The sequence below is a fragment of the Haplochromis burtoni genome, unplaced genomic scaffold, assembly GCF_018398535.1.
Source record: "Haplochromis burtoni strain Fernald_Lab_line unplaced genomic scaffold, NCSU_Asbu1 Contig_2, whole genome shotgun sequence".
Classification (NCBI taxonomy): domain Eukaryota; kingdom Metazoa; phylum Chordata; class Actinopteri; order Cichliformes; family Cichlidae; genus Haplochromis; species Haplochromis burtoni.
The window spans coordinates 5,969,235-5,987,825 of NW_024582363.1; the positions used below are offsets into that span (position 1 = coordinate 5,969,235).

Sequence of the window (18,591 nt, forward strand, 5' to 3'; positions counted from 1 at the left end):
TCGTCAGAGGCCATTGACTGTGTCACGCTGACTGAAGAGGCAGACTTGTGAACCATGCTGCTCTGATTCATCACAGTCACACACAATACACTCCCTTGAGTAACAGTGATACTAAACGACCGTCTTTCTCATACCCGGAAAAAACATGCAACCCTCAAGAGTGCAATCTGAATAAACATAAAAGAATGAGATGAAGAACAGATTTTTCTTTCCAATCTTACCTGCAGAATATTTTTTAAATATGCCGTGCAAATGGGAAATCCTTACTTCCAAACATACACATCGTGGTTGATCCATGTCTGTTACTGTTGGCAACGACATCAATCACTCAGAATATTCTTTCTCGTTAGCAAAGCTCAGCAAGGCTTTGCACCATCTTCTTAACCAACCCGTGCACACACTTGGATCCCAGTTAATAGGCAGTAAATCCTTATTTTGCATGGTATGACAGCGTGTATTTTATCAAACTGGGTGACACACTTAGCTGGGTTCAAAAGGTAACATGTCAGCTGGAGTGCTTCTCTTGCTGACAAATTGAGGGCTTCAGTGGGAGAGTGATAGGAGAATCGCTAAACCAACACAAGTAGAAAATTTTCCAAGGGGATTCAGTGTTGCAGCTCCTTAATAATTGACAATGCTACAACTTTCATTGTTAAATGTTATTAAATCTACAAAGACGATACACGGGGAAGTGTCCAGTGAGACATGACTGGATCAGAGGACCCCTCAAAGTTGGGAGTGCCAAAAGGGAACAGGGCTACTGCTGAGGAAGGGTCACACTCTGCCAACATCAAACATTTGAGATTAGATCTATTCCTTATCTGAGCCAGTCTGGATATACTCTGTTTACCCTGCAATAACAGCAATACGTGATTTGTGCGAGTGTGAGGAATGAGTTTTTAGGGATACCAGAGAAATGCCTTGAATAATTCCATATAAAAAAATAGAAGTAGGCATCTCCGCCTGGTTCTAGGTCTTCAAGAAGCAAGTAAACCAGTGGTTTTAGTTTGCAGCTTGAGTCATACTACCTATGCAAACCAGCCTTTGACAAAATCTCACACAGTTGTTGATTTTATGTACAAGGAACATTATCAGACTCTACACACGAAAGCTCTGACAAGCTCAAGAATATGACAAATCACCACAACCTTAGGGGACTTGAATATAGTGTTTGGGAGTTAGAAAGAATAATGCTTTTCAGAAAAAGAGGTACAATGTAAAATTTGAACACTGAGCAGAAATTGTTTATGTTTCAAAATACTAATGGATTTAGTGTTTCAGTGTGCAAAAAAGGTGGACTTTTTCTTTTTAATGGTTTACTTTATCAAAATGTTAGACTTATGGCTGAAACAAATGTAAATAGGTGGACAGGAAAGACAATGATATCACAGACATATAGTGAAGCACAATGGTATGAATGTTCAACTCTAGAAAGGGAAATTAATTAAATGAGCCCAAATGGACCTCAAAGCTTTGTGAGATCTACTTCACAACCAAAGAAGATCAAGAAGTAGTGATTGCCATAGCCATTCCTCCGCAGTCATTTACCTACAACCTTAACCCATTTAACATAAATGGAAGAACATAGAAAGGGTGACTGAGAAAGCCATGGAAGTTTTTTCAGATTTTATCTCAGCTTATAAGGGTTGAAATGTTGTGGGTGAACTAAATACTTGGATGTATTCAAATCCTGTCTGAGGAGCTGTTAATTGTAGAGGAGAGTGCTGCAGTGGTTATCACTTGTCCTAGGTTTGAATTCTGTAGGAAGCAGCTTTATATGGGATGATGATGAGTTGGGATGTTCTCCCTGTACCTGTCTGTGTTCTCTTTGAGTTCTGCTCCACTTTCCTTAAAACTCTAAAGACTGTGGGAGGAATGAGCAGTTGGTTTTTGGCCATAGGTGTGAATGGTTGTCTGTCTCTCTGTAGAGTGGTGAAACTCTGATAGACTGGGTCTACATCGTTAGCCATGACAGCTGGAATAGGCTCCAGCTCCTGTGACCCTGAAGCAGATGAGCTGGTAAGAAAAGATTTGTGACAAACGTATCTTCACCAGGAGGCTCAGAGTTTTGGAAACAGTGATTTTTAAACTACCCCACATTTTATAAGGCAATTCAAATGAACCAGCTAAAACCTGGAGATGTGGCCAGTAATTTAATGCATCAGTAGCTGTATTCAAATTATGTAATGATACTGAATAAAAACTTCTGTTAATTTATTTTACTTTTAAAAATGCTATACATTCTTATTCTAGTAAAGTTTATATTATGCTATTTGTGATTCTAATAAATGATCTATATAGTACTTCTATCCTCCTTCTCTCAGACCACAAATTGTTTTGCTTTAATTACTCAAGAAGAAAGACACACACATAGCTAACAAGGTCAGGCTTCACTTCACTGCAACACACTGCACCTGCACCTTCACCATCAAAGCATGTTATATAAACTAAGTCAGCATGTCAATGTCTCCATACACCATATTCAATTCAATTCAGTTCAATTCAATTTTATTTATATAGCGCCAAATCACAACAACAGTCGCCTCAAGGCACTTTATATTGTACAGTAGATACAATAATAGATACAGAGAAAAACCCAACAATCATATGACCCCCTATGAGCAAGCACTTTGGCGACAGTGGGAAGGAAAAACTCCCTTTTAACAGGAAGAAACCTCCGGCAGAACCAGGCTCAGGGAGGGGCGGGGCCATCTGCTGCGACCGGTTGGGGTGAGAGAAGGAAGACAGGATAAAAGACATGCTGTGGAAGAGAGACAGAGGTTAATAACAGATATGATTCAATGCAGAGAGGTCTATTAATACATAGTGAGTGAGAAAGGTGACTGGAAAGGAAAAACTCAATGCATCATGGGAATCCCCCGGCAGCCTATGTCTATTGCAGCATAACTAAGGGAGGATTCAGGGTCACCTGGTCCAGCCCTAACTATATGCTTTAGCAAAAAGGAAAGTTTTAAGCCTAATCTTAAAAGTAGAGATAGTGTCTGTCTCCTGAATCCAAACTGGAAGCTGGTTCCACAGAAGAGGGGCCTGAAAACTGAAGGCTCTGCCTCCCATTCTACTTTTAAATACTCTAGGAACAACAAGTAGGCCTGCAGAGCGAGAGCGAAGTGCTCTAATAGGGTGATATGGTACTACAAGGTCATTAAGATAAGATGGGGCCTGATTATTTAAGACCTTGTATGTGAGGAGCAGGATTTTGAATTCAATTCTGGATTTAACAGGAAGCCAATGAAGGGAAGCCAAAACAGGAGAAATATGCTCTCTCTTTCTAGTCCCTGTCAGGACTCTTGCTGCAGCATTTTGGATTAGCTGAAGGCTTTTCAGTGAGTTTTTTGGACATCCTGATAATAATGAATTACAGTAGTCCAGCCTGGAAGTAATAAATGCATGAACTAGTTTTTCAGCGTCACTCTGAGACAGGATATTTCTAATTTTAGAGATGTTGCGCAAATGGAAGAAAGCAGTCTTACATATTTGTTTAATATGTGCGTTGAAGGACATGTCCTGGTCAAAAATGACTCCGTGTGTTATCTGGCTTCATGGACAGATAGAGCTGGGTGTCATCTGCATAGCAGTGAAAATTTATGCTATGTCTTCTAATGATGCTGCCTAAGGGAAGCATGTATAATGTAAACAGAATTGGTCCTAGCACTGAACCCTGTGGAACTCCATAATTAACCTCAGTGTGTGAAGAGGACTCTCCATTTACATGCACAAACTGGAGTCTATTAGATAGATATGATACAAACCACTGCAGTGCAGTACCTGTAATACCTACAGCATGTTCTAATCGCTCTAATAGGATATTATGGTCGACAGTATCGAAATGCTGCACTAAGGTCTAGCAGGACAAGCACAGAGATGAGTCCACTGTCAGAGGCCATAAGAAGATCATTTGTAACCTTCACTAAAGCTGTTTCTGTGCTGTGATGAGCTCTGAAACCTGACTGAAACTCTTCAAATAAACCATTCCTCTGCAGATGATCTGTTAGCTGTTTGACAACTACTCTTTCAAGGATTTTTGATATGAAAGGAAGGTTGGAGATTGGCCTATAATTAGCTAAGACTGCTGGGTCTAGAGATGGCTTTTTGAGTAAAGGTTTAACTACAGCCAGCTTGAAGGCCTGTGGTACATAGCGATTATTAGAGATAGGTTGATCATATTTAAGATTGAAGAATTAATTAATGGCAGGACTTCTTTGAGCAGTTTTGTAGGAATGGGGTCTAAAAGACACGTTGATAGTTTGGAGGAAGTAATTATTGAAGTTATCAATGGTACTAAAAGTAGCTGTAGATAATATTACATCTGTGGGATGATTATTGGTAATTTTTTCTTTAATGATTAAGATTTTATTTGTGAAGAAGTTCATGAAGTCATTACTAGTTAGCGTTAAAGGGATGGTTGGCTCAAAAGAGCTCTGACTTTTTGTCAGCCTGGCTACAGTGCTGAAGAGAAACCTGGGGTTGTTCTTATTTTCTTCAATCAGTGATGAATAGTAAGATGTTCTGGCTTTGCGGAGGGCTTTCTTATAAAGCAGCAAACTATTTCTAAATGATGATCTTCTAAATTTGTGACATGCCATTTCCTCTCCAGCTTACGAGTCATCTGCTTTAGGCTACGTGTTTGAGAATTATACCACAGAGTCAGGTACTTCTGATTTGAGGCCTTAGTTTTCACAGGAGCTACAGTATCCAGAGTCGTACGCAGTGAGGAGGTAAAATTATTAACAAGATAATCGACCTCTGTTGGAGTAGCGTTCAGGTAGCTGCTCTGCTCTGTGTTGGTACAGGGCATTGAAGATGATAACAGTGGGTGGATTATATTCTTAAACTTACTTACAGCGCTTTCAGAAAGACATCTACTGTGATGAAGTCTACTCTCCACTGCTGTGTAATCAATTATTGTAAATTTAAATGTTATCAGGAAATGATCAGACACGAGAGGGTTTTCAGGAAACACTGTTAAATGTTCAGTTTCTATGCCATATGTTAAAACAAGATCTAGAGTGTGATTAAAGTGGTGGGTGGGTTCTTTTACATTTTGAGAGAAACCAATTGAGTCTAATAACAGATTAAATGCCATGTTGAGCCTGTAATTTTTAGCATCTACATGAATGTGGACGATAGATGATAACAAGTAAGACTGGTTACTGAGATTCACAGCTGGGGTGGACAGGTTAAGCATCAGGCTTTCAAATGAATTAAAAGTCTGTCTTGGTCTTTCGTGTGAAAAATTGCTGCCACACCGCCACCTCGCCCTGTGCTTCGAGATTTCTGGTAGTTAGAATGACTCGGGGTGTTGATTCATTTAAACGAACATAATCATCCTGCTGCAACCAGGTTTCTGTAAGGCAGAGTAAATCGATTTGTTGATCAATTATTAAGTCATGTACTAACAGAGACTTGGAGGAGAGAGACCTAATATTTAATAATCCACATATCACACAGCCTTTTGGTTCAGATGTGTATACTGTATTGTTCTTTCTTTGTGATTTTTTATGTTTAAGTTGTTTATTGCTGGTTTTTAGTTTGTTTTTGTCCGTTTGGGAGCTGACACAGTCTCTATGGAAATGGGTTTTTTGGGGGGTAACAGGAGGAGAGAAGCTGCAGAGCGGTGTGTAAGACTGCAACTCTGCTTCCTGGTCCCAACTCTGGATAGTCATATTTTGGGGGGTTTAATAAATTTGTCCATATTTCTGGAAATGAGAGCTGCTCCATCCAAAGTGGGATGGATACCGTCCATCCTAACAAGACCAGTTTTCCTCCAGAAGGTTTGCCAATTATCTATGAAGCCCACATCGTTTTTTGGACACCACTCAGACAGCAATTTAAGGAGAACATGCAGCTAAACATGTCACTCCTGGTCTGATTGGGGAGGGGACCAGAGAAAACTACAGAGTCCAACATTGTTTATATAATGTACATCCCCACCTACGTCTGAACAGATGGAAAGATCCACATTTAAGTCAAATTAGTAATTATAGTAATTATAATTATGATCCATTCAGAGCACCAGTCTGCAGCAGCCATCGTTTCTTTAACATTCAAAGATGACATACATGCTGTTGCTAAAGGAGGTAGCTTTTAAGCTCCCAGTGTTTGTTCTGATTGACAGCCATGGGAAAGCAAGCACAGTCAGACTAAAAAAAAAAAAAAAGCAAAACACTGACGCACACAGAGACACAAGGGATGAAACCCCACAGAATAGCATGCATGTATTGGTGCTCTAACCTTTTCTGTATATATTTCATCACTTTTGTTCCGAACTCCATTTTTGGTTTGGGCATTGAACTTGTAGAGGTTGTATCTTAAATTTCATTTTGACATTTCATAATGTAGAGTCTCTAGACATGTTATATACTGGATTAAAGCCTATATTTGACTGGTGTCATGTGTCTAATACCACTAAATCTGTACCAGTGCATATCTTTGTAAATATAATGGATTAGCTACTGTATGTTTCTCTACTGATTCCCTACTGATTATGGTTGAAAGCAATGGTTTAACTTCAGTGTTTAACTGGTCCTCAGTAGGGCAACAAGTTATGTTAAGCATACTTTCTGTTTATCAGCAGTTGCTTCCCTTCATTTCAAACTGTTCCTGCAGTACATTCACAATGGGAGCTTCACAGTCCGACCACTGTCTTCCGCTGTCTACATGAGCAATAAGATATTGATTTTTTTGCTTGAGGATCTTGTTGTTGATGGACAGTAGACTTTAGTGTTTATTTAGCAAAAGAGACCTGGTGGACTCAGATTTTTTAAAAACAAACAAAAAAAGCAGTGGTGGTAAGAACACGGTGTATACGATGACCTGGATGACTGAGAACCTTCACAGACAACACGGTGTATATGTGCCAGTGTGGGTGCATGAAAAAGCAGTGAGAACCATTTAGAAAATGCAAAGCAGAGAAAAATAAACATTACATTGATTTTTTTTTGTGTGTGTGTGTTTGCTACATTTATTTTAGGTGTCAGGAAGCCTTGGTCTTGTGTGCTACAGCACAATTTAGCATGACAACAGTGTGTTTTGCATGCAAATATGATTAGGATTCTTTTAAGCTGTTTTCATGTCATCTTGGATTTTGCTCATTACCACTGAGAAATGTATTAGTCAAAATGAACATAAACATACATATTTATATAGAGTGCTTCAGTTATTTCCTCAGCAATTTTTCACATACTGTAATTTCTTTTCAGCTGGTTTATTTCACAGATTCACAGCATAAGTGAGAAGGATTACCAGCTTCTTTTCATATGCAAAGCTTAAATGCTACCAAAAACATTTTTAAAGGATTTGAGAGTAGTTATTGCTGAGCTGTTGTGATAATAAAATATGCAATTACAATAATGAAAACAGTGAGCTTAGAAGATGCTGAACTGTCTATAAAAACTGTTGTATCTTAACACAAAACATTAAGTTAAATGAAACTCTAAAAATATAAAAATGGAGAATACGTAGCCTAGTTTCATATTTAGTTGATATGACTTTTTAAAGTTTTTCTTATTTTTTTCAGCCGTCACTGGGGCATTTTCTCTTCCCACATTTTCAGAGCCAGCAGATGTAAAGAGGAAAATAAACTTGTCATATGTCTTGCACTGCATATCAAACATTTGAGTTGCCAGCAGTAACTCCTGAATGCATTAATATTCACCTGGAGCAAACCTAAGCTGTCATCTTGTCTGAACTCTGTAGATGAAAATCCTGCCATGCTAACACCCCTATTACTGTCACCTCGATGAAAGGAAAGTTTGCACCAGATCCTCTAAGTAACTTGTTTTTAATTAGTAGCACTTTGTTGATGATACTCGCAGTTCATTTAGACAGCAAATAACTTGTGCAGTATCAAATGATCACTAGAATAACAGATTCCCTTTTAGATTAAATGCAAATGTGGGAATGTAAGCATCTACAGTTTAGCATATTAATCAAACACTGCCGAAATTCTGACTCAGTCCATTTCTTTGAAAGAAGGGGTTGCCACTTCTGTAAGTATGAAAGGTTTTTCTGTCTGTTCTTGTGAGAAGTACTGATATTTTTGCCAATAAATTACCAACATTTCTGACACGGTTTTAATACTATGGTTTAAGCAGGATCCTATATATCCATCCATACGTACATCAGCTTTCTTCAGCTTATTCACCAGGGCTGTGGGGAGGCTGGAGCCTCAATACTATATCTTCAGAAATTAATTTTTATCAAACCCTGCTTTTGAAGGCTCCATAAGACTCTATTTGAATCCTATGAGGTGCTGGATTACAGGGTTTGCATTTTAAATAGTGTTGTTGAAGGCAGCCGGAGAAAACTGGTGAATGCATTTGCAGCAGTGGGACAAAGGATCTGTAATATCAAGCCTGGCAACCTAAATGACACACCTGCTCTTGCCTAACACTGATCCTCTTACACCTATAGGAGGAGACAGGTTATTAGCTAGCATCACTCTCTGTACTTATTACATTGTGAGTCCGGATAAATGCAGCAGAGCAGTTAAACATGCAGTGTGTACTGTAAAGGCAAACTTGAAATATACCTGAGGCCTAAATTATTGTCTTCTTCTGTTTGAAAGGCTATTTTTCCCAGAAATAAAAGAACAGTGCTGCAATAACTAAGCCTATCCCAACCCATTCCTTGTCTTTTAAAGATTTTTTAAATGCATAATATACTAGCTGATCAGATCAATGCACTGGCGGCAAGGTAAAATTGTCCTCGTAAAGTGCACGGGAATTACAATGGTCAGATTTTTTTTTTTTTTTTTTTTTGCAAGTCGATTGTGCAGAAATGGCAGAATTTCAGGACAGAAATAATAGATTTAGTTTTGATCTCTAGAGCATGGAGTTGTCTCTCCCAGGGACCTGCCAGGGTTAAACTCTGATCTGCACACCATGACTTGCTCAAGGCTATGTGTGTGGTGTTATTAAAAAGAAATATTGCTTCATAAAAACCTGCTGCGCTGCAGCCAGGACTCCCATTAATGCAGACTGTTGCTGTCTCTGGGAGGTGGAATGGGACTTTTTTTTTTTCATCTGTCCTCCTATTGCAAAGGCAATTAGTGTCGTGGCCCCAAAACCCTATCAGTCAAATAGATTGAAAGACACATTGGAGAGAGATGTTTACTTGTATTGTTGCTTTAAACAAATCACATCCTCTACCCGTGGATTTGTATAATGGACTTAGCAGGAAGGTACGCAATTTTAGTTCAGACTCTGGCTGGTCATTTGCAATGCAGTTTGCAATTAAAACACACTGCATTGGCCATCTGGACAAAAGAGCAACAAGAATAAGCAAATGACAGTTTACCCTTGAGCTCCACTGGTGAAAAAAGGTCTCTTTTTAATACTGCTTTATATGTCTGCACAAGAATGGGACAGGTCCTATTTATTTTAATGACTCAATTTCACTGGTAAGCTACCTCAAAGTCAACATAAACCGTTCCAACTATATGGCAGCAAGCGATTCATCAAGTATTGTCAAGGACCAGCAGTAAGTTTCAGAAACCTCCCTGTGTTATTCAACGGCTGCCTCACACCCAGAAGCTCAGACATGCTCTGCATTTACCAGAACATGTCCTCATGGATGCCAATAGAGAGACAAGCTAGAGATTAGACTCTTCTTGGTTAGTACACAGAGGTGCGATTGTGCTTTCGACGGTTACGATAAGCTTCCCGAAGTCCGGTAGGTGGCAGTGCAGTGTTCTCAGGTAGGGAGGGCAGGTTGTGGAGGAGTGGGGGGGCGTGTGTTCCTCTTGCACAAGCGCTCGTATGTTGCTTAAACCTGACGTGGGTCGCAGCCGAGCTCTTAGAGCGACAGCGGCGTGTGTGCGCGCGGGAGTGTGTGCGTGTGTGTGACGGGGACAGAGTTGCGGCAGGGCAGATCAGAAAGTGCCTGTAGCTATTCTTTGGCCGGCTCGCGCAGTCCTCTTTGGACCGCCAGAGTCGCACGAGACTGGCGACACGCTCCGAAGCCAGTCGGCTGGCCGCGTGTGACCCGAGAATCCCTCACTGATGACCAGACTCGGGCTGCTCTGGCACGAAAGGTGGAACTAAACTACATGAATTGATTTGAGAGCGATGAACTGGCAGCATGGCCAAGTGGTTCAAGGAGCACCTAGGATTCAAAACTACCAAAACACCACCACCGGCTCCTCCGAAACCGGACTACAGACACTGTCACACCGGTGTGCCCGGTGCGCCTGGCTTCCAACAAACAAGCTCCGGGACCACCTTTCCGAGTCCCGCTCAGCCGGACATCCTCGCTGCCTACAAACTACAAAAGGACCTGGATTTCGAGGATCCGTACACTCCAGGTGGAAATATCTCATTCCCCCCGAGCTTGAACACTGTGGGGTCACCGGATATCAAGTATGTGTCACCAAAGCACCGACTTATCAAGGTGGAAACAATCGAAAAGAGCAGCCCAGCTCCCGGCGGGGGTGTCACGGTCACCCAGGCTGTCCCCGTAGGGAGCGTTAAATCTCCTACTTCACCTCCCTCGGACCTCGACAACAAGGAGAAGGTGGGTAAAGTTTGGTCCTTTCAGCCTGCCCCCGAGTCGTATACAGAGCAACAACTTTCTGCCTCCCATTAATATTTGTATGTGAACAAATCGTTTCCCTCAAAACCAAATTAGAGCTATTTCGTTTAAAACTTTACTCAAGGGAAAACGTGTGTCGTGAACATGGCACTTTACTGCTGTGAGGAATTAATCGTCACAACCGGCAGAACTTGTTATCACAATCGCACAACGGCTTTCCACCAGAATTGCGACATCAGCCCCTGTAAAAAGCTACACCACAGAGACTGTATGCCGTATGATAAATAGCTCAGTTTGTCAGCTGATATGCCCGGTTTTCATTTTAATGCAAAAAATGATCTTTCGCTCACCTTTTGAGCCTTCACGTGCAGACGCACTGCTGTCATCCCATCTGTAGCTTCTTCTCGAGCAACTGTGATCTCGACAGTGGCTTTAATTTAACTTTAATCTAATCTTGTTTAGCTAGACAGACCAATTTAGCGAATGTTCATTGCAGTAAAGCCTGCTGTCTTAGAGGGAAATTACTTGTGATGAGTTTATGGATATATTATGCTCTAATTTGATCCTCTCCTGGCTCTGCCAGCACATACTTCGCACCTTTTGCTTTTTTAACTTTCTCAGAGTGAATGTGGAGACTGACAGCCAGACAACACGCTGTGCCTTGGAGCATGCTGTCATGCCAGGCTTCTCAGGAATCCATGCACTGGGCTTATTTGGAGAAAGCTGAGATGTTTGGTATTAGTGGGCGTAAGGACATGTGGTTTTATGAGATTGATCCAGCTTAAGAATATTTTCAGTCTCTGCATACCTTGTTAACTGAAACCTGTGCTCATAACTCAGAGCACGCCTCAGTCACCTCTCTTATAACATTTTTGCGTGCCTCTTGGCTTCACCTGCATGTTACTTCCTCCAGCACCTTTCACACTTGTCTTGTGACATTTGGAGTGTTCAACACTTTCATTTATACTCCAGTGTGTCTGCAGCCTGCCACAGGAGTGTTGCGCGAAGGAAGTCCAGGTTTAATGACGCGCAAGAAGATTGTTACCATCCCCTGAATTTCCCATATACCCTCAACACAAAAACAGGAACCAAGTGAAACTCATAAAATGATATTCTGTTTCAGTGTTTGTTTTCCCACACTGTCAGCTCGTTTTTTTTTTCCTATTTTTTTTTATCAGACCTCATTAACTTGGTATGCCGGTTTGAGAATCAGGCAGCTATGTGTTATCAGAAGAGAAAGCAGGAAGTGAAAATACACAGTTTTAACCAGGCACTGCAGCTGTTCTAGCTGATTAAAGAAATTACAGTTGTCTCTTGTTAATTGAAGCTTATTTAGATCTCACTAATTTAGAATTACACTTGCATCTGCGCTTCACCTCTCTCCCCATATGTGCACACATGGCTTTAATGTACAGACAATTGATGGCATAGTATGGGCTAAATACCTCACGCCGAGAAGCATGTTTGGTGTTATAGATGAGCTAAATCAATACTGACAGCTGGGGAGCTTAAGCAGTATGTCAAGAGAAGGTTTTTAAGGCTTTCTTGTCAGGTGATGAAGTTTCAATAAAAACGTGCAGTAACGGAGAGAGGAGTGAGATGAAGTAGCAAAAATAGCTGCCAAAAAATATTACACTGTTTCACAAATCTTTCCCCCACAAAAAAACATGGGTATGTCCCATATATTTACTTCTCTAAATGATGGATGAGAAATTTGGAGAAAAGCCCTTGAAATGCCGTAAGCTACGCTCCTTAACTTCCTGAAAGAGCATTGTGAGGCTTTTGTGAGGATTACATTTTGTGTGGAAGCTGAGGATTTCTTTTCCGGCTGTTGCCGGCCACGGTAATTGTTTGTAAATCCTTGTTAAAGGGATTCTCCTGGTGTGGATTTTAAAAATGCTGTTAATGAAGTTGTGTGTTCCATCAATCTCTGCAGTAAGCCTAATGTTAAGAGGTTAAAGGTAGGTGGTCGTCTTTGTGAGTTCTTCGTGTTTAACAGTTTCATAGCTATTTTTCTTTAGGCATTGTGTTACCACAAACGTAGGGGTATCTGCATAATGATAAAAAGAAGTGTGTTTCCACCTTGTAGCACATATCTAAGCATAGATTCCCAGTCATAGTGATAGTTATTTGTCCTGCTGCAGACTAAATGCTGACTGCTAGGAGACTCTGTAAAAAGCGCACAAGTGCCTTAACAGCACTGCTCAGTTACATTGATGTTTTAATTACTTGACTCATGAATTCTAATTATATCACTGCTTGCCTAATGCCTGAAATGCCAATAGCAGAGTGGAGTGAATTTTCTGAAGTGAGAACACTGTATCTATTCTTACAATTTCAAAGTGTTCCATTTCATCTCATAAAATTTCAAATAATCTTTTTGCGCTTACTTTGATTTGCACTTTTAACATGGAGTTTTATGCAGACTATGGCGTTTAACTCATAGATTTATATTTTCAAAGTATTGTGATGCATTTTGTTTTTAATGATGCCAAGCCCTTCATGGTACAGTGAGCTGAGAGAGATGATCAATTATCATCCTGCCTTGGAGATAATTAAAGGCCTCATCTCCCAGCTCATCGCTCTACTCAGCACTAACTTAACTTCTCTCAAGGACACCCAAAAGTGGTGATGAGCTCCATTTGAAAATGTGTAAACAAAAGCAATAACGGAGAGCTGACAGGGTGCTCCATCTGGGCGGAGTGGTGCCTGTCATCATCGGTATCTGTCAATGCACCTGGGAAACGGCTGTTCCATCTAACTTTGGCTCTTTTTACTGCCCGTAGTACCTTTGATTCAGTGATCCCACAAGCCAGCTTGTATTTCTGTCTATAGAAATGAGTAGTTGGATCAGGCTTGCAGACAGTTGTTGTGCAGCCTGCAGAGGCATCTGGATAGACAGATATCCTCTATGCTTATTTTCCTTCTGTGCACCTTTTTACAAGACCTCACTCTGAATTTCAATAGATTTTGCTGGAGGAGAAAAAACTGTGTTATACCCTCCCAAGATCGGTAGTGTTTTTCGCATTCTTGGAGGATATAAGAACGTACTATGTGCGCTAGTGTCTTCCATTACCAACAGATAGTACAGCCCCAAAAAAAAAAAAAAATCACCTGTCACTGCTTTTACTCAAGTTCCCATTAATACGTTCCCTTGTATCTGAACTGGATTGGTGAACAGTTGTCGATAAACGCAATGAGAGACTGATACACAGAGATTCCTACATTTGCTAGGGTTAAAATCCAATCTTATCAGCCATATGCATTAAAAGTGATCAGCTTGGGAAAAGTTAATGTGCTATTTCTTTTCTTTTTTTTTTTTTTAGCTTTACCATAGTATTCACGTATAGCTGTTGTCTTGGGGTAAAGTTTAGGGATTGTATTACTTTAAAAAGGTCGGGAATGCAAAAATATCAAACTTGGTACGAGTTCATATACTTCTACCGACACATTTCCTTGTCTTTTGCATTGGTCAGACTGTCTGGACTGCATGCACATTACACTGCCGGTAGTGCATGTTTAATCTCCGCTCAGCTTCATTTCCCCACACCCTGAATATTTCCGCTTGGCCTTTCACCCTGGCACTCCAGACATCAGTGGAGTTGTATAAATGCATCCCACTGGCCTTTCACGGTCTCATCTCTGCCAGTGATAGGAAAAATGTCAAGCACAAACATCAATATCACCTGGGTCTGCGAGAGTGCTTTTCTTCAGGGAGCCAGAAAATGGATGAAAACATGAGAGCCCATCATGTTTTGTTATAGCTCACCTTTTACTTGCAGTTCTCTGGCTTTTTGTATCAGACGGAGGCTGGCGAGGTTGATAGCAGGCCTGACTGGTTGTTGGAGCAGTGCGGTTTGGCAGCTGTTTCTCTAGTCTTTCACAAACCTATTTGTGTTCGCTCAGTTGGAAGAATATATCTTAAAGACATGTCTTTCGTATGTTGAATTGTTGAATAAATATAGTATAATGGAATTATTGTATAGCAGTACTAAAAAGGGATGTGTGGTGTTTTTTGTTGTTTTTTTCCACTGCTGTGACAGTTTTATGCCCAAGTTGAAATAATCAACAGATTGGTGTGAAAGCTGTGTCGTGCTGTCTTGTGTTTTGCAGCTGCTGTTTCTCATAATCATGCTCGGTATTTGCGGGCACATTGTGACTCACTATTTTGATAAATTGTGTTAAACTGTGTCACATAATTAAGTTTGCGTGTTGTTATGGCTTTTCTGAATCATAGCAATGGGGACTAGACAGTGATGTTACTGGTGAGATATGCCAAGCTTGATTGTAAGAGTGTTTTCTTCATTTCCACTTTGACCCATGTATCCACTAAAGGGCTCAGGAATGCCTTGAATTTCCTGAGTTATGCTAAGCATCTACAGCATTTTTTTTTTTTTAAATCATACTGTCCAATAATAAGTTTTATTTGCCCTCTGCCACAGATGTAGTCTTTCATTCCAAACATTTTTTATACTCACCGTTTCTATGCTCTATTGTTGTTGATAACAGAGCTTTACAATGCATTCCTGACCTGAACAAGAATCTTAGAAGGGCTCTTTGAACGGAAGGAAGGATCACTGAGTTTAACAACTCAAATGTTTAAGCTCCACCTCGTCTAAAACAGTATGAGGTCATCTTGTTGTGGAAGATGTGAGCCATCATGTAACAGTTACTCTTTTAAAGTATGGAAAGGTTTTGCCTTTTGTCAAGATATCATTTTGGTGGAAACACAAATCCCATTTCATTTACATCATGGCATTGTAATCTAACATTGAGTGTAATAACTAGCCATGGCTAAAGTGGATTTTTTGTTTTGTTTTTTTCCCCAGCCATCCCACCACGTGTGCATAAAAGTTGTAGGCCTCGGGAATAATGTCCCTTAGCCATTGTTTGCTCATTTTCTTTTCTCTCCAACAGGGAACCTTCCTCCCACTTTAAAGAGTCCTGATGGAGTCTGTTGTGTTTGTTGCTCGATTTGCTTTTTCCAGCTTTGCGCCGAAACATCAGTCGTATAGTTCCACCAGGTCACAATTAGCCTGCAGACTAGTGCTGCAGCTCTGGCGGCTGGGGAGTTGTAGACACATGGCTCTGTTTTGTTTAATGACAGTGTGTGTAGCTGAGTGTACAAGCAGGCTGCCCTGGTCTGCAGGCAGATCGTCACACACAGATTAAAAGAGAAACAAATGAGTTTGCATGCCATCTGAGACACAAAGAGAGAATTTGCATAAAGCAGTGGCTTTTTGCCGTATTTTTGCAAGCTCACTCTAACTCTGATTTAAAAGCCATGCAAACTTCATCTGTAACCAAATAGTTATTTTTTTTTTGCCTTGCTGTAGAGGTCCTAGAGATAGACTGATTTGCTTTTTTTTCTTTTCTTTTCTAATTTGGTGCATGCAAGTGGCTGCTGTTGTTTTTGTGTCACACTGCAGGAGGCAGCCAGACTTCCGTCTTGCAAACAGAGCTGCCCTGTGATCTAAGTGCCCACCAGGAAGCCGAACACTTCCATTTCTTCTGAGCGGGATTCCAGACTTTTCATTTCATGCATTCTTTGAATGAGAGAAGATTTGAGTAAAAGAAATAGAACTGCTGTAATGCTACTGCATCATTTATGCAGACAAGATAGTGTTTTACTCCTTTTGTTTCTTAAAATTAGTCTGTTTGTTTTTTTTAATCAGTTGTTTTGGTGATAAGATTAAAGGAATAGAATTAAACCACTGTCCGAAGTTGTATGGTAGAAAATGCAGAGTGGCTTGGTTGCTCCAGGATTAAGGAAGTGCTCCCTTCCTGACAGGAAGTGTTTACAACTTGGTGACATTCCCTTTTTAACTTGACAAGTTTGTGCTTGCCCCTCTTTTCTGGCTGCCTATTCTGCTTTTCCCTCTTTTAATAAAATGCTCCTGGTGGCTGTTTTTACTTGAGAATTCTGAAAGTTTCAAGTGGCAAAAGGCACATAACTTTGTGGAAACAGAGTAGTGACTGTTCCTCAACCATCTGAACGTGGCCTTTCTTGCCGTTCGCTATGCTCCTTAGAGAGGTGGGAAGCCGCGTAGCAATAGCAGCGGTATGGAACTCCACCCTGCGCTAGCTCTATTGTCATAGTGGGCAGTGTATAGCAACCTTAGTACATCCTCACCAAGCAGAGGCAATCTGAGGCCACAGAGCTCCCAGTCTCAGTCAGCTCATCCTCACATAGCGTGAAAACATTTCTAGCTTTGTTTAACGCCACACACCAGCAGTGCGTTTTGTTTTCCTCCCTGCTCAGTGAATCACACTTTCATAATCAAAGCTTCTTTCCCTGTGGATCCCATCGTGTTATTACATGAAGCCCTATTCTCCTGTTTGTCACTTTCTGTTTTATAGAAGCTATCACTAAAATATGGCATTTTTTGTACATCAAATGGGAGCATATTGCATTTTCACTGCAAATGCCAGCATACTTAAACATTCAGTGGGCAGACAACTTTTTCTTTCCATCTTAAATTATTCTTATATCTTAAAACCGAGGCATTATATCTTAATGCCTGTAGTGTTGAGGACAAATTGTTTGTTCACACTAGCACAGGATTATCATATTTAATGAAAATTCCTACATTCCATCACAGTACCTGAATTATTCTTGACTCTTGTGCGGCACCACTTAGTGTATGTAGCAGAAACACTGCCAATAAATCTATCACACAGGGATGGGGACAGAGAAAGGAAATTGGATTTTGTCAAGCGTGTCGTCAAGTACTTAATCTTGAATATCTGTCACATATTAAAAGCAGCGTCCCCTCTACAGGGTGCAACCCGCTGGCTTCTCTCTCCCCCCCTCCCTTCCCCTCGCTGGAGTTTTTAAGTGGCTGTGTGGAGTGCGTTTCAATGAAGGGGATCCTTGGGGACAGGTTGAGGTGTTTTCTGCTAACAAACTATGCATATGCATTTATCAGGAGATCGGGAAAGAGTAGGTAATTGCAGAAAAGTGGGGGTGCAGATTTAGCTCTTTATATATGTGAAATAATCCACACTGGATACTATTCGTGGAGTAGAGCCGCAGGAAATGTTGTTTCCCAGGTGCAGCCTGTTTGAGCAATTAATATAAGAGACCATGTCATAAAACATGCTTATATCTACTTACTTTTTGACCTGTAAAATTGATTGTTTAGTGGCTTAAATGTCACATTGTAGCTTGTTTGGATGATTTCTGAATCTTAATTTAAACCCTTACTACTTGCCTTTTTCCAATGCCACCAAATTATTTTCTTACACTGTCTTTCTTCTGACTTTTTGAGCGTCCCCCAACAAGTCGATACAAAAAGCCATACATTTTTTTTCACTAGCTAACGATGACTGGCTTAATAATTATTATAATCACTGAGAACAAGCTTTTGTTTCAAGTTAATTTTGTGAGCACTCTACATAAAATTAGGAAAAGGCACAAGACAGCTTTAATTGGAGCGATTGTTTAAATTGCCCTATTATTGTGGTCGAGGTTGCAGTGTTCTGTGTTAAGTACAACCAAAATGCAGTTTAGAGTGTAGAGGTTCTATAGCCTACTCTCATTTGCTTTTAAAGATGCTTTTGGGGAAGGTAATAATGTCTAAAAAGAACTCTGCACTACAAAGGCAGTACTTCAAAAATTACACTATGTGATTCTGTCAATCTCCCTTATTGAATTAGGATCTGTGAGAATCCTAATCCACTTGTAAATGGGATAAGGAAGGCAAATGATTTGATACTCATGATTGGCAGTTGTCTTAGTAAAGAAGTCTACTCACAGGTGGTGATGTTAAAGTGTGAAATGTGTGCTTTTCTGGGTCACTAGCAGCTGATTAGACTTGCTGAACATAGTTAAACCTTTAGTATAAAGGCACATGCTATACAGATATACATATTTAAAACCTACAAACACTGCACAAGTGTGTCTGCTCAAGTTGCACAAATGCACACATTGAGATGGGTTTCAGCAAGGCCTTGATCACTCCCAAAAGTGTTCGTTATCAGTCCACATTACTCATGAGTATCAACTATCCAAGTTGATTCTCATGAGCTCACAAAGAA

The 18,591-nt window shown here is 40.4% G+C and overlaps 1 protein-coding gene across 6 annotated transcripts in view; it reads left to right on the top strand.

Annotated features, from left to right (window-relative positions):
• The first annotated feature begins 9,637 nt into the window (after positions 1-9,637).
• Positions 9,638-18,591, top strand: part of zgc:158464 (uncharacterized protein LOC791139 homolog) — a 95,066-nt gene continuing 86,112 nt past the window's right edge. For 2 of the 6 annotated variants that reach the window (XM_005912888.3, XM_042218672.1), the window contains exon 1: positions 9,644-10,533. In XM_005912888.3, coding sequence (XP_005912950.1) covers positions 10,102-10,533 — 432 coding nt within the window. In that variant the 5' untranslated portion in view covers positions 9,644-10,101. Of the gene's footprint in view, positions 10,534-18,591 lie in introns of all 6 variants that reach the window. The other 4 variants (XM_042218663.1, XM_005912889.3, XM_005912890.3 and 1 more) reach the window with 4 other exon arrangements.